Genomic DNA, 14,513 nt, shown 5'->3' with positions numbered 1-14,513 from the left:
CCCCAGAGCCCTCCTTAGCCATTATCTTTAAATAGTGTGTGCTGGTAAGGGGTTCCAGGCTGCACACTGAGGATTTACGGCAGCCTGACTACCAATAGGAGCCCACAATGAAGAGAAGTCGGGTTCAGGGATCGGCAGCCCCAGTACGTTCTTCCCCAAGCTGTGCACCTACTGTACCCGAGAGCTAGGGAGCGAGCCCGGCGCCGGAGGGCGGGCAGCAGCTGCGGCGTGCGCATGCGCAGTAGGGTTGTTTTTCACAAAGCTGGGCTTAAAGTGAGCTGGCAGGATCCAGCCGTCGTCTTTGTAAGGAGACCACTGAGACTAGCGGGAACGCGGAGCAGCAGCCTCTTTGCTGCCGTGACTTTTTAAGAAATTTCAATGAACTATTTGTAAAGAATCACTGATCTTGCCTGCAACCTTTTTGCACGGCAAATACATCGATCAGCGTTAAGATCACATTTTATATGTGATCCTGACTTGTCTTACATTTTATTTTTATAGGTTTTTGTTATAAACATGGTGCTGGGAAAGGTGAAGAGTTTGACAATAAGCTTGGACTGTCTTAATGACAGCAATGTCCCTGTGTATTCTAGTGGGGATACAGTCTCAGGAAGGGTGAATTTAGAAGTTACTGGGGAAATCAGAGTAAAATCTCTTAAAATTCATGCAAGAGGACATGCAAAAGTACGCTGGACCGAATCTAGAAACGCCGGCTCCAATACTGCCTACACACAGAATTATACTGAAGAAGTAGAATATTTCAACCATAAAGACATATTAATTGGACACGAAAGAGGTAAGTTTTTATATTATTCAGAAATCATAAAACGTGTTTTCTTTGGGAAAGTACCTTTTAATTTTTCTTAATTCATGTAATTCTATTCCTAGCATACACATAGCAGTTTGATAAAAGATTAGCAAAGTTGTAAGATTATGATTCTCCTTGACATCGTGTGTTAAGTCGTAATGCATGCAGGCATCTGCAAAGTGACTGCAAACTGCACTTATTCAACTACCTCTATAGCCGGCTTGGTTTGTGCCATACGCACTTGCCATCCATTTGCACCTTACTTACAAATTCTGCTTAAACCTGATTCAATAATTTTGCTGTTTTTAACTGAATTGCTAAAAGCTGTAGTCCAATGTTAGATTTTTTCCCCCCTGTACTCTACAGCCTTAGATCTTAAAATCGAAGCTGCAATCAAGAAATGGAACATTTTTAAGTGGGTTAATAGGTATATTTCATTTTTAATATTGAAGCACAAAAAACTTTAAAGAATTGATCATTGTTCTTTGTTAAAGGGTATCTATGCCTTATTTTGACATATGGTATCAACACCCCACGTGTTTTTTCGGTATTCTTTTCAATTCCTTCAGAAATTTGTATCAAGCATTATCTGTTTTAAAGGACATTATCTATCATTATGGTAGGTTTCAAATCAGTTTTAGAAGCAATTTATGGTCAGTAATTTTCCTTTTGGAGCATCATACCTAACTTTGAAACCTGCATTCAATGAAACTCATGCCAGTCAAATGAAATTGAAACGTATTGAGCACACTGGATTTGATTTTTGGTTAGAAAAGGGAGATAAGGGGTTGTCAGACGTTGAAGGGGTCCTTAGATTTCAAATCTATTGTTTAAATCATTACATTGAGGAAATATAGACGACTCTAAGCTTGTTTTTCTAAGTTTCCACCCTTTGTTAGAAGCGGTTCAATCCTGTTTCGGACCAGTTCTGGGGGGTGGTGAGGAGGGGCGCTTGTTCAGCTCTCAGCAGATTGGTTGCACGCGTCAGGTGGTGGCGATGACTTAATTCCTAGACCAAGAAGAATATAATGTTAAAACTGGTTATGTAATTTTGTACTTCTCCTTCCTAATGCAATATTTAGTTCAAATGTGGACTATTTTTCAAAGAATAGAGTACATTTTTACCCTCATTTTTAATATTAAAATATATACATGCCTGAGGAGGTGCGGATTGAGCTCAGGCAAGTGCAGAAATGAAGGATGCTTTCAGTTAACAGTATTAATGCACTTTTTAAAAATATTAACATTAAATCCATTATTTAATTAGGTTTCAGTTACACATTAGGTAATTTACATCCTGAAATAATTCCTAGTTAATCTCACCAAGCAGTAACGCTGATAAGAAGTGCTAATTCCTAATGACAATCATCGTATTTGTTGAAAACCAGAAGCATGAGTTTGTCTGAACCTTTCTAGATACTGCAGCTTTTTATAAAATGGTGAGAACAAACGTTTTTATAGAGTTGAGACTCGAAATGGGGTAGAAGTAGAATAACGACTTATGAAGACAAACGCAATGTTATTTGCTGCTCCATGATTTCAGGGTAAAATAAACTATGTGCCCTGTAACCCCACAAAATACCCGTCAAACCCCTGCAAAGCGTGGACGAGAGCTTAGCCTGGAATAGTTTCAATGACTTTAAACTGGGACCTCTCAAACTAGCCTGGTAATGGAGACCCCGCCCCGGGAGATCAGCGATAGGCGGAGCTCGGTTTGTTAGCCTGTTGCTAAGGCGATGCCAGGCTCTGATTGGATTGGGCGCGGACGGGTGGGGAGAGTGGGTCGCGCCGGTGGGGGCGAGGCTTGAAACCGGCGTGCGCCGGTAAAGGTCCCTCCAGAGTGGCCCCCGCCCTAACTCGCGACAGCCCCAGTGCTTCTGGAGGTACCCATATCCTATGTCACGTCTTGTTCTTGCGCCTCTTTATCTCGGCCTGTTTTGGGCACCAAAATAAATTATTTCAGGCATCGAAAAAGAAACCCCTACTTGTCTTAAGGTGCAGAATGGCCCCGGCGCAACTTTAGCTGACAATTCTATTCAGAGGGAACTTGTGTGGACATGGGTCGCAGGACCCCGTTTTCCTATTTTTCGAGTGGAAAATGTCAGGTAGTTTCTGTGACCGTTTGTTTTCGTCTTAGCTAAAACAAAGCGTATTCTCTAAACTACGTAGGCACGAGACCCGCTACCTTGATTTGACTTGAGGTTGGCCAGAACGGGAAGGAAAAGTGACTCTAACACCCAAGGCTAGGCAAGGGCCTCCACGAGTATTCCCCTCCTCCTACCCATTGTTTCCTGGGGCGTTTGCCCTCCCTGCCCCCCAAACCCTTAACCGCCCCAGTCTCTCTCACCACAACTGTAAAGGTGTCGGGGTGGCCCGAGCCAGATAGAACCGGTCACCGGCTGGGGCGTGTTAAGCGGAAGCGCCGCCGCACGGTCGCCCCGCCCCCAGCCCAGCAGACTAGGCTGCGCGGGCGCGAGCGCGAGCTCCCGCGACGTATGCCGTATGTATAGCGGGGCGCGCGGGCGACGGCGGCGCGCGGGCGAGCCGGCTGGGATCTGCTGGCGCCGGTTTAGGCCGGTCCTCTCCTGCTCCGTTCTAGTTCTTGATTGACAGCTCGGCACTTGTTTACCACGGCGCGGCCGCCGCGGCTCGCCTCAATGAGACTGCTGAGCTGGCACATAAAGGGAGCGAGAAGGGAAGAAAGGGAAAGGGAGGCAAACTTTGGGCGCTCTCGAGAGCAGCGAATTTAAATGGCCTTAGGCTCACCAGTCAGTGTTTGGTGCTGAAATCCGTTCAGAAGGTTTTCCCAGGGGACGAGGAAAATAGTACTGAGATGAAGGCGATAAAAGTATCTATATATAGGCGCCTTTTTTCTTCATAATGGGAGCGTCATGGTTTTTGTGTATATTCCCTACTTCGGTGAGGGAAAGTTAAATGATAATTCCAGTTCTGTCAACTTTCGTGGAAAAGGTATTCTGATGATACTGAGGAAACTACGTAAATAGGACAATTACCTAGTCAGAACCCTAAAAAGAAATCATTTTTAACAATCCAGAATCCCCCTCCCACTTTTTTTTGGTTAATGTATTATGGGGACATTTTTAAAATACTCGACCAAAAGCGATTGGTTAAGAAGGAAAAAGTCATTCCTTTTTTCAGACAAGTGGAAACAACCTAGTTAGACTTCCTTTTTCAAGGATGTAGGACAGTGGTGTTGCCCAGTTACCAGGCACCTTTTCACTCTGAGATATATTTTATACATATATGCAAATTTTTAGGTGTTGCTAGGACAGGCTTATTGTCATCGTTATCCATGAAACTCACATTAAAATCACTGTTCCCTATTTTTAACTCTAACATCTATTTTAAAAAGTTTTCTGATTTTATTATAACATTCTCATTTCCATCAACTGACATTTTTAAAGGTTTACGTGAACAGTTCTCATTCGATATGTGTGTGCATGTATATAGTCTTAATACGATAAATTTAAGGAAATAGTTGGAGACATAGATAACACCTTAGCCTGAGATCTGAACCTTTAGTTGAGCATATTATTCTGTTAGATACACAGGTCTTGACAGTTCAGGTCATTCTCCACTAAAGGACACTTGTGGCGTATTAATTACTCCCGTGTCACAGGTGAAGCAACTGAAGACTTTGGGTTTTAATTTTACCCAGAGAAATGATGAAATTGGAATTAGAACTTGTATCTCTCGGACTCTAAAATTTATGGCCTTAATTATTATATGAGCATCTTTAAAGTTATGCCGTCATGAAGAGTGTGTAAAGATTTGGTAACAGGTTTTTTTGTTTTCTTTTTCTGTGTTTTAGATGATGATAATTCCGAAGAAGGCTTCAACACTATTCATTCAGGAAGACATGAATATGCATTTAGCTTCGAGCTTCCACAGACGTAAGTACTAGAAGTAATTGGCACTTTTCATAGACACCCATTCTTTTAAAATTAGTGTAAGTTTTTTTTAGTTAAAAAAAACCCTTTCATTACTGAATTTTTGCTAGAGGAAAACAATGTACTAAAAAAGCTATTTCTTAATGAAAGGTGGTGAAATTATGGAAAGCAAAGCTTAATTCTTAGTACCTTGCCAGAAGATTTACAAGATTTTTTTTAAACTTTAATATGAAATTTTTCACTTAACATGAGTGACTTGAACGATACTAGTCAAATAATTAAACGCTGTATGCTTAGTTTATCATCAGCATTAGCACGAAAGATAAAACATTATTAATAAATCTCTCATTAGTAATTTATAAAAGTCCAGTTCTTTCTTTTCTGCTAATGTTAACCAGCAGCAGCAGTAAGCTAAGAACATAAGCATAGTTAGGAATATTCTAACTTTAGGAGTGATGTTCTTTTGATATGAATGCAATGGCTTCTGTGAAAAGAGCTTTTGAGAAGATCACACAAGAGACATTATGACCTGGACTGAAAAGGAAACATCCATCATAGGTACCTTAATATAAGGCTTAGGACCTAGTAGGAAAGAAAGAAGGAAAGGGATACATTCTTCATGTAATACAAGATTGTTACAAAAGAGTATACTTAAAAAAAAAAAAAGAATGCCTTTAACATATTATAACATGCAAGGTGGCATTTGTGCTCAGTGTTCTGGAGGATGAACTTACATTACAGAACTTATCAAGTGCAGTATGTACATGATTCTGTATTTGTTAACTTAGTACTAAGTATTCTGTGGTTAGAGTTTATAAATGGTATTGTTCAGTATTCTATTTACCATGTCACTTAACATCATTTTAAATATAACGCCCTAATCTACTTTCAGAGAGAAATATTTTAAGTCTGTGAATACAATAAGGCCAATACTGGGCCTAGCAAAATGCTACATTTTATTTTTTTGGGATATATAAGATAATGCAAAAGCCTAAATGCTATTTAAAAAAAAAAAAGTAAAAACGCTACTACTTCCCATACTAATCTAAACTTGCACTCTGAACATTGGGTACTTTTTTAATGAAATTATGAAAAAGAGACAAAATCTTTTGCAAGTAATAAAATCTAGCAAAGTTGAAAACCATTCTGACTCCCTTGAATACAGGTCAATAGAAATGTTTCTGTTTCATTTTCAGCCTATAAAGTAAAGTTAGAAACATGGCCAAAAAAAGAGAACATGAGTAAACTGGGGAATATAAAAGTTCTTTAGCATTTCAGTGGACTTTATGAAATGTGAAATTTTTGAAACTATAATAACTGTTAGAGGCCTTTTCTAGACCTTCTTAGGTAGTTGCTATAATAAGAGATAATTCCTAGCAAATGAATAGTGGACCACAGCAAGGAATTTGACCAGTGTCTATAATTTCTCAATTGAAATATTTAAACTATTCTCAATTTTATATTTAAATCCTTGACCTTTTCAAGAACTTCATTTCCAAGTATTCATAATTTTGCCACCAACATTCAAAATAGCTTCTTTGTTTAAAGGGATTGTATTCTTCTGGCTTTTTTAAACAAAATTTCTGTAATATTTACCTACTATCTATTACTATTTGGAAACAACTTTTTCCCCCAATGACTTATCCCTTTGGAAACTTAACAAAAATCATATGTTTAATACTACTTCACTGATACACAAGCAGTATAATATATTACTACTTCTATGCTGATCTACTGTATAATTTTTGGAAAGCAGTATAAGATTAATATATTGACCTTTATATTCTGCACAGACCACTTGCTACCTCATTCGAAGGCCGACATGGCAGTGTGCGCTATTGGGTGAAAGCCGAATTGCACAGGCCTTGGCTTCTACCAGTAAAATTAAAGAAGGAATTTACAGTCTTTGAGCATATAGACATCAACACTCCTTCATTACTGGTAAGAATTGACAGAATTCTTCATTCTTTGTTTTTGGCATATCAATACCAAAGAATAATCACCTAAACTAATTTTATAATGTTGAAATAGTGGTTTTATTTTAAATTTTTATAAATACTAAATTTAAAAACAGGTAAGGGCACACAAACTATGAAGAATATGGTCATATTTCCTGGTACTGTAATAACATTAAGTAAATTTTAAAAGTAAGACCAATATATGGTATGAAATTTCTCTTACTCAGAAGATATCACCAGTAACAAAAAACTCTGTTCATTCCCTCAGTAATTTTAGTAGAAGAGGAATGGTAGTGTTCATAATATAAAATTTATATTGCTTTACATTATTCCAGTGCAGGGATGTCAAATGATGGGGAGATTATCACTTTTATAAAAAGCTTAATTCCATTTTAAAAGAAATTTTTTTAATTGTATCTTTTCACAAGATTCCAATTTGAATTCAAAAACATTAATTGGTTTAAACAAATGATAATATCTTTAAGAAAATAATTAATTTTAAAAATGAGCAGTTTTCATTTTTTTTACATACTGATTTTCGTGTTCTCAAAGTAAGATGTTAACATTTGGGATTATAACCAAGTTGCTTTCCAAGCTGTGTTTTTAGTTAAAGCCATTTAAATGGAATGTGGAAAGGGTTTTTTTTTTTTGTTTGGTTGGTTGGTTGGTTGTTTAATTACTATATATATAAATAGTGTGGGCTAAAACTGTGTTTATGGAATATGGTGTTAAGCCCTGTACCCTTTTTTCTTTAATTGAATGAAAACTTACATAAAAACAAAAATTATATAATTCAGTGTAAAAAAAAATTGTATTTGACTACCAATAAAAAAGCAGCACTGCTTTTACTTTTAAATACTCCAAGAACTTAGGATTGTATTTTAAAATATTTTATTACTGTCCCAACTCATAACATCGACCTTTTTCTCTAAATTTATTTCTTACAGTCACCCCAAGCAGGCACAAAAGAAAAGACTCTCTGTTGCTGGTTCTGTACCTCAGGCCCAATATCCTTAAGTGCCAAAATCGAAAGGAAGGGCTATACCCCAGGTATGTATGAAGTGAATTCCCACAAAAAAAAAAAACTTTCTTCAGTTAGGTTTTTCTGTTTAAATTCATAATATTTCTAATAAATGCAAACATGATACAGCATCCTTTGATAAAATAACCCAGGTTGAGCTTATCCAGTTTTTATTCATAAATTGGAATGTAGTCTCTTTTTAAGATTTTATTTACTTACTTTTAGAGAGAGGGGAAGGGAGGGAGAAAGAGGGAGAGAAACATCGATTGGTCACTGCTTCTGTGCACCCTGACGAGGGACCAAACCCACAAACTAGACATGTGCCCTGACCAGGAATCCAACCAGCGACCCCTCATTTTGCAGGGAGACACCCAACCAACTGAGCCACAGTAGTCAGGGCTATAGTTTACTTTTTTAAACAACTGCTGTAAATGCCTAGTTCATTTTTATAACTTTTAAGTTATTTGTCACTCTGAGGACAAATAATTTCATCCATGTAGTCTGCTGAACTTTTCAATGTTATCCTAGGAATCTGTATTTGTTTGGACAATTTTATTTGTTTTCTTAATTAGATAATTTTCTCCCCCTAGGTGAATCAATTCAGATATTTGCTGAAATTGAGAATTGCTCTTCCCGAATGGTGGTGCCAAAGGCAGCCATTTACCAAACACAGGCCTTCTATGCCAAAGGGAAAATGAAGGAAGTAAAACAGCTTGTGGCTAACTTGCGTGGGGAATCCTTATCATCTGGGAAGACAGAGACGTGGAATGGCAAGTTGCTGAAAATTCCGCCTGTTTCTCCGTCTATCCTCGACTGTAGTATAATCCGTGTGGAATATTCACTAATGGTATGCATAAATTTAAGGTTTTGTGTTGGTTCTTTTTGAAGTCTTAAAGTCATGAGAATATCATTTTGTCTTACATCCAGGATTTGATTTCTATATTCCATATATGATAGCAAATAAATACAAATCTTTATATAGTCTAAATTATAATTATTAACTTTATCTTATAAGTATATAAATATACTATACAGTATTATGAATTATGGATAAACTCTTTTGTATATCATTTATATATATGTAAAAAGTAAATGAGGACCTCAGATAGCATTAAAATTGGGTTATTGGTTTTTAAAAAGGAAATGTATTTGCATTCTAAACCCAACATCTCCTTTTACTGTTTAGGTATATGTGGATATTCCTGGAGCTATGGATTTATTTCTTAATTTGCCCCTTGTCATCGGTACCATTCCTCTACATCCATTTGGTAGCAGAACCTCAAGTGTAAGCAGTCAGTGTAGCATGAATATGAACTGGCTTGGTTTATCTCTACCTGAAAGACCTGAAGGTAATTTGACATAATGTGTATCTAAGTTTAATTTCTTACTATTTTCTAAAATATATTTCTCCTGGTATTTTATGAGTAGATAAATATTTGTACCTGAAAAGAGTAGATGTGCCACTAATGTTAGATTTAAAACATATTATCTCCCTAGTTTTGAACACAAAAACAATTACTATTTTACCTTGATATTTCTTTTTAATACCTACTATTCTGTGTATTTTGACATGCATAAGAACGTGCTGTTCGAATTGCGTGTATCTTTTTCCTTCAGCACCACCCAGCTATGCAGAAGTGGTAACAGAGGAACAACGGCGAAACAATCTTGCTCCAGTGAGTGCTTGTGATGACTTTGAGAGAGCACTTCAAGGACCACTGTTTGCATATATCCAGGAATTTCGGTTCTTGCCTCCACCGCTTTATTCAGAGGTAAGCACCAACTTCTTAAGTATAAAATGGGCTGGCAGTCTTGGGAAACAACATTGCAGGCTTTTTAAAAATAAAGTTAGTTTTTGATTTTCATGTTAATAATAGAAAAACATAATTTAAAAGCACAGATTAATGGTTAGATTACTAAGTATGACCCAGAAGTATGACTGTTCAATTCTGGTATTGGGAAAATGGAGATAATGATCTCACCTCATTTTATATTTATAAAATATAAAAATATAAAAATTTATATTTTAAAGCATCAATATAACAGGGATTTTTCAAGTATTGATTAATAGGATTTATCTTACTCATCATCCTCTTTCAATTAATTCTCACATATTTTAACATTCTCAGCCGTGGGGGGAAAATAACATTTGCAATAACATCTTAAACAACATTCTTACACTGTCAGATTATTTTTATTCATCTCATATCGATGACCATTAAGCCCTTAATGTGAATAAAACATGGCCCTTTGTTTGGAAGGAGTTCACAGTCTGGTGAGAAAAACAAACTTAGAAGTAAAATATTATGTAACAATGAGAAAGGAATGCACAGGCTTCCTTGAGAAAGGTGATTATTAAGCTGAATCTTGAAAAGTAGTACTCCTCAAAAGATAGGGTAGTTTGGGCAGGAAGAACAACATGTGCAAAGGCAAGTAAGTAGTGGGGGAGGTGTGCAGCAATTTCAATTCAGGACACTTCGGGAAGCATCTATACATAATACACATTTTAAGTGCCTTTAAAATTAGCCTTGATACTAATATATAACACCAAATAATTTTGTAAATCACTAAAATAAATTTTTTTTGGTACTGTAGATTAGACAGCTATTTCACACTGAAATATTACCCCCAAATAAGACATAAAAGGATTGTTTCATTCTTCAAATTTCTCTTACCCCTTTTCCTCCCAGCACCATGCCATGAGTGGAAGAGTCAGTTTTCCTTAGAACATAGCTAATAACGAGATACATTTTATGCATAGATTATATATAGGGATATTCATAATCTGTTCTTGCAAATTCTTGATTAGACATTTTTCTATCCAACTATTCCTATTCATAAAATTTTCCATTAGATGTCAAAATGTTCTCCTACTTGTTACAGATTTAATTACCATATTTTTATTCAGACATTTCTTATTAATTCAGTCATTTCTCATTGGCCCTGAGGCTTCTTCACTGTCAGGCAGTCTATCCACTTTTCAGTAATTTGTCATAAAATTCTACCTCCTTTCAAAAATGAACTGAAGAAAATTAAGAAAATGAAAAACTTTTAAAATCCTAAATTGGTTGAGGTTGTGATTTAATTAATTAGCACCTAACCACATAGAGGGGAGGTTAGCAAGCTTTATTAAGTTGGTTTGTTTTTTGTTTTTTTTTTTTTCTTTAAAGGGTAGTTATTAAAAGAAAGAAAAGTTATGTAGCCTTTTTCCTTCAAAAATGTGTTTTACCTAAAGCGTCTGAGGCACTTCAGGTTGTTCCACATGTAAATGCAAGTAAATAGATTCTCCAAAAGATCTTTTCAGTAAAAGAAATGAATTAAAACCAACAGTTTGCCTTCCTATGCTATTGCTCTTTGAACATGAGATGCAACTAAAATACATTCACTTTCAATAAATTTATGTGTATGTGCCAGTCACTCCAGAGATAGAGAAGGTATGAAGCCTCTCGGAAGTGGGTTCAGCATTGCTATTTCTTTTCTTTTTTTAAAGATTTTATTTATTTCCTTTTAGAGAGTGGAAGGGAGGGAGAAGGAGAGGAGAGAAACAACAGTGTATGTGAGATGCATTGATGGGTTTCTTCTTGCATGCCCCCAGCTGGGCATCTGACCCTCATCCCAGGGGTATGCCCTGACTGGGAATCGAACCAGCTACATTTAGGTCTGCGGGCTGATGCTCAATCCACTGAGCCACACCAGCAAGGGCAGTCTTGCTATTTCTTGATAGCACACTATTCTTGGGCCCTTTATTAGGTCTTACATCCATGCGTTACTACCTCACATAGTACCAAGAACATTGTTTACATAACTGCATTCTTCCTAAAGCCTACAGAAGAGAAGAGTTGACTTTTTAATAAAAGGGATACTTTACAAAAGGAGATCATTGCAACAAAGATGTTTTACATTGTGTATTTAAATGTTAATTACTACCAAGTGCTGAGTAAAACTCCATTTACTGATAAAATTTATTCATTAGCTTTTCAGGCACACCTTTAAAAATTTTATTGTTAATCTCGTAATTGGATTTCAGGCACTTTATAGATAATACTGCTACCCTTTTCTCCCTATACAAGCTGTGTATGTTCTTTCTAATTAGATTTCTCAACTAATACTCAAAATCTTAGTCATTTGCTCCATTTTTTTCTAGCCCTTATCAAATAAATAACTTACTATTTTCTTCTTTCTAGATTGATCCAAATCCTGATCAGTCAGCAGATGATCGACCATCCTGCCCCTCTCGTTGAAGGAACACTGCGGTCAAACCAAGTTGATGTGGATTCCGAACTGTATCTCTTCCCGGCTGAGAACAGAGAAGTATCTTGGAGACACGTTTTCAGAGGAAGTGGAATTGCTTTTGCCCAGAAAGATGGCGAATACATGAAACAACCAGTGATCATGCTTTAGAAGCCTACAGCACATTCTGGGACTGCTCCAGTATGCTTGAAGATCCAAGCTTTTCTCCTTTAAAACTGGCACATACCAGGAGCAGTTTTTCTTAGCCTATGGTCATACGTGTCAAGACACCACCTTATAAAGAGGGATGATTTCCTTCTTTTGATTTGAAAATTTGCACATGCTCAATGCTTACATTGTGCAGTTCAATGTCACTACAGCTTTTTTTTCGTTCTCCATTTATGCCAGACTCTTGATACTCTTAAAACTTGTTTGTGATCAGCACAACAAGGAACAAAAGAAAGCTTTGAAAGAAACTTTAACATGAAAAAAAAAAAAAACGCACTGACTTTTTTTTAATTTAATATAGCCTGGACTTTACCTGCATATGCACATGCTCAGAAATTGTCCTACTAGGCTGACCATGTATCACCTCTTCAGCTTGGATCCTATTGTGGATTTATTTACAAACATCAAATGCCTTCAAGCCAATCCTTCTTGCTGTATGTTTTGCAGCCTACTGTAGTAGATACGCAACAGATATGTAGGAAAAGAGATAAGAGGAGGAAGCTAATAAGAGACTTTGTCAAGATTGTATACCTTCTTGGTTTCTTTTAAGAATTTGTTGCCTTTCTACTATAACAGCAAAGCAGCATTTTGTTACTGACTGCCTAAAATCACTTAATCTCAGGTGAACGCATCACTTGCCAAACTGTTGGAATGCTATTTTGTGTTTTGTTGCACTGTTGAGTTATTTTTTCATTTGTTTGGTTGGCTTTTTGGAGAGGGAAATTTGGAAACGGGACATACACAAAAGTGATAAACCACCCGCATTCCCTTCTTATCATTACATATGAGAAGAAACTAGAAGAGCTAAGAATGGAGTAAAGAAAGGCAGTATGGCAGGCACCAGCAAAGAGTTAAGGGCTGTTGCTCTTTAAAATTATTGTTATTTTTATTACTTTAAAAGTATGGAAGTTTTCCAGTCACTAGAGGGAAGGAGAAAATGCATTTATTTTTATACAGAGTTACTTAATTACCTCCAAACACATATGTTGGAAATCATTTTTGCTGGTGCATGTTCAGGTTATGATTAGAGAGTTCAATTTATACATTTCCTATCCTGCTCGAGCCTGACAGAGCTTGAAAACCCAAGTTTATTCTAAAAGTGTGTAACTTCAAAATTATAAATAGTAGAATGTGTGCTGGAATAATGTTTTATATTTTTGTGGGGTTTTTCTTTTTAATGAGAGTATTTTTTCCATTACCTAAAGAACATTTTGCTAAACATGAGTCACATACTCTGAGTATATGTAGATAAGATAGGAAAAATGACTACATCAGTAAATTACAGTTTATAACAGTTGGCTTAAAAAAATATACCAGCATTCATGACAACACTTAAAATGGCGTTTTCCAAGGTACCAAGTGTACTGATTGTCTTACTTTAGAAGAATTCAGCTCTGGTATTTTTAATGAAAATCAGCATCTCTGATGTTACAACATAAGTGTGAAATGGGTGTTACATCTGTCCTGCCATTTAACACCCCACAGTTAATAAGTGACTGAAAATAATAGTAACTCTGGCTTGGTGCTTGACCTGGTTAAATACTGTCTTAAAACTTCATACAAAACAAATAGGCTTTTCCATAAGTGGCCTTTAAGAAAACATGGAAGATAATTCATGTTTGAAAAATGCTGACAGGGTGAAGAAAGCCCAGTGTAAAAATGAATCACGTTTTAGGTGATTCAGTTAAAGGGTTTGGGCTCCCGTAGCAAACTAATACTAGATAATAAGGAAATGGGGGTGAAATATTTTTTTATTGTTAAATCATTTTGTGAATGTCCCCCTCAAAAAAGCTAATGGAATATTTGGCATAAAGGGCATTTGGTGGTTTTATTTTTGTTTGGGGTGGGGGGATTGTCAGAAGAATCCCTTTTCTCTTACGTCTAACTTCTAGGGAACAATTGTTGATATGCATAACATTGGAATATTTACCATCATATACTCATTTATAACACAGGAAAGCAAGAATGACCAATAGTCTGGTGATTGGCACTGGGTCACAAAATATAAAATTCTAAGTATATAAAACTTTATGAAATAAAGTTTTATTTTCCCCATTAAAGTATTTCTTTACTTTTTTTATTTAGAGGCATTACTTTAATCTTTCCTAAATATTGGTCAATTCCTGATATAAGATGTGAGGTTCACAGTTGTATTCCAGTATTCAAGATAGATTCCTGATTTTTCAATTAGGAAAAGTAAAATCCAAAATGTTAGTAAAACAAAGTGCAATATTAAATGTTTGCTTTATAGATTATACTCTATGGCTGTTTGTAATTTCTCTTTTTTCCCTTTTTTATTTGGTGCTGAATATGTCCTTGTAGGCTCTGTTTTAAGAAAACAATATGTGGGAAATGAT

General features: G+C 36.2%; 1 protein-coding gene across 1 annotated transcript; it reads left to right on the top strand.

Annotated features, from left to right (window-relative positions):
* The first annotated feature begins 264 nt into the window (after positions 1–264).
* Positions 265–14,216, top strand: ARRDC3 (arrestin domain containing 3). Its single transcript, XM_054578597.1, has 8 exons — positions 265–796; positions 4,641–4,722; positions 6,513–6,660; positions 7,625–7,727; positions 8,289–8,545; positions 8,885–9,047; positions 9,316–9,470; positions 11,883–14,216. Exons 1-8 carry the CDS (start codon positions 517–519, stop codon positions 11,937–11,939), a joined length of 1,245 nt encoding a protein of 414 aa, XP_054434572.1. The 5' UTR covers positions 265–516; the 3' UTR covers positions 11,940–14,216.
* Positions 14,217–14,513: the final 297 nt, after the last annotated feature.

Source organism: Pteronotus mesoamericanus, unplaced genomic scaffold (genome assembly GCF_021234165.1).
Source record: "Pteronotus mesoamericanus isolate MK-2021 breed Mesoamerican mustached bat unplaced genomic scaffold, CSHL_Meso_final contig_50, whole genome shotgun sequence".
Lineage (NCBI taxonomy): Eukaryota > Metazoa > Chordata > Mammalia > Chiroptera > Mormoopidae > Pteronotus > Pteronotus mesoamericanus.
The sequence above is the reverse complement of the archived record's forward strand: the minus strand, read 5'-3'. Positions and strand labels throughout refer to the sequence as shown.

Coding starts and splice junctions, on each gene's coding strand:
- ARRDC3 (XM_054578597.1), top strand. CDS start 517: ATGGTGCTGGGAAAGGTGAAGAGTTTGACAATAAGCTTGGACTGTCTT. Junction 797..4,640: donor ATTAATTGGACACGAAAGAG/GTAAGTTTTTAT, acceptor TCTGTGTTTTAG/ATGATGATAATTCCGAAGAA. Junction 9,048..9,315: donor TCTACCTGAAAGACCTGAAG/GTAATTTGACAT, acceptor TTTTTCCTTCAG/CACCACCCAGCTATGCAGAA.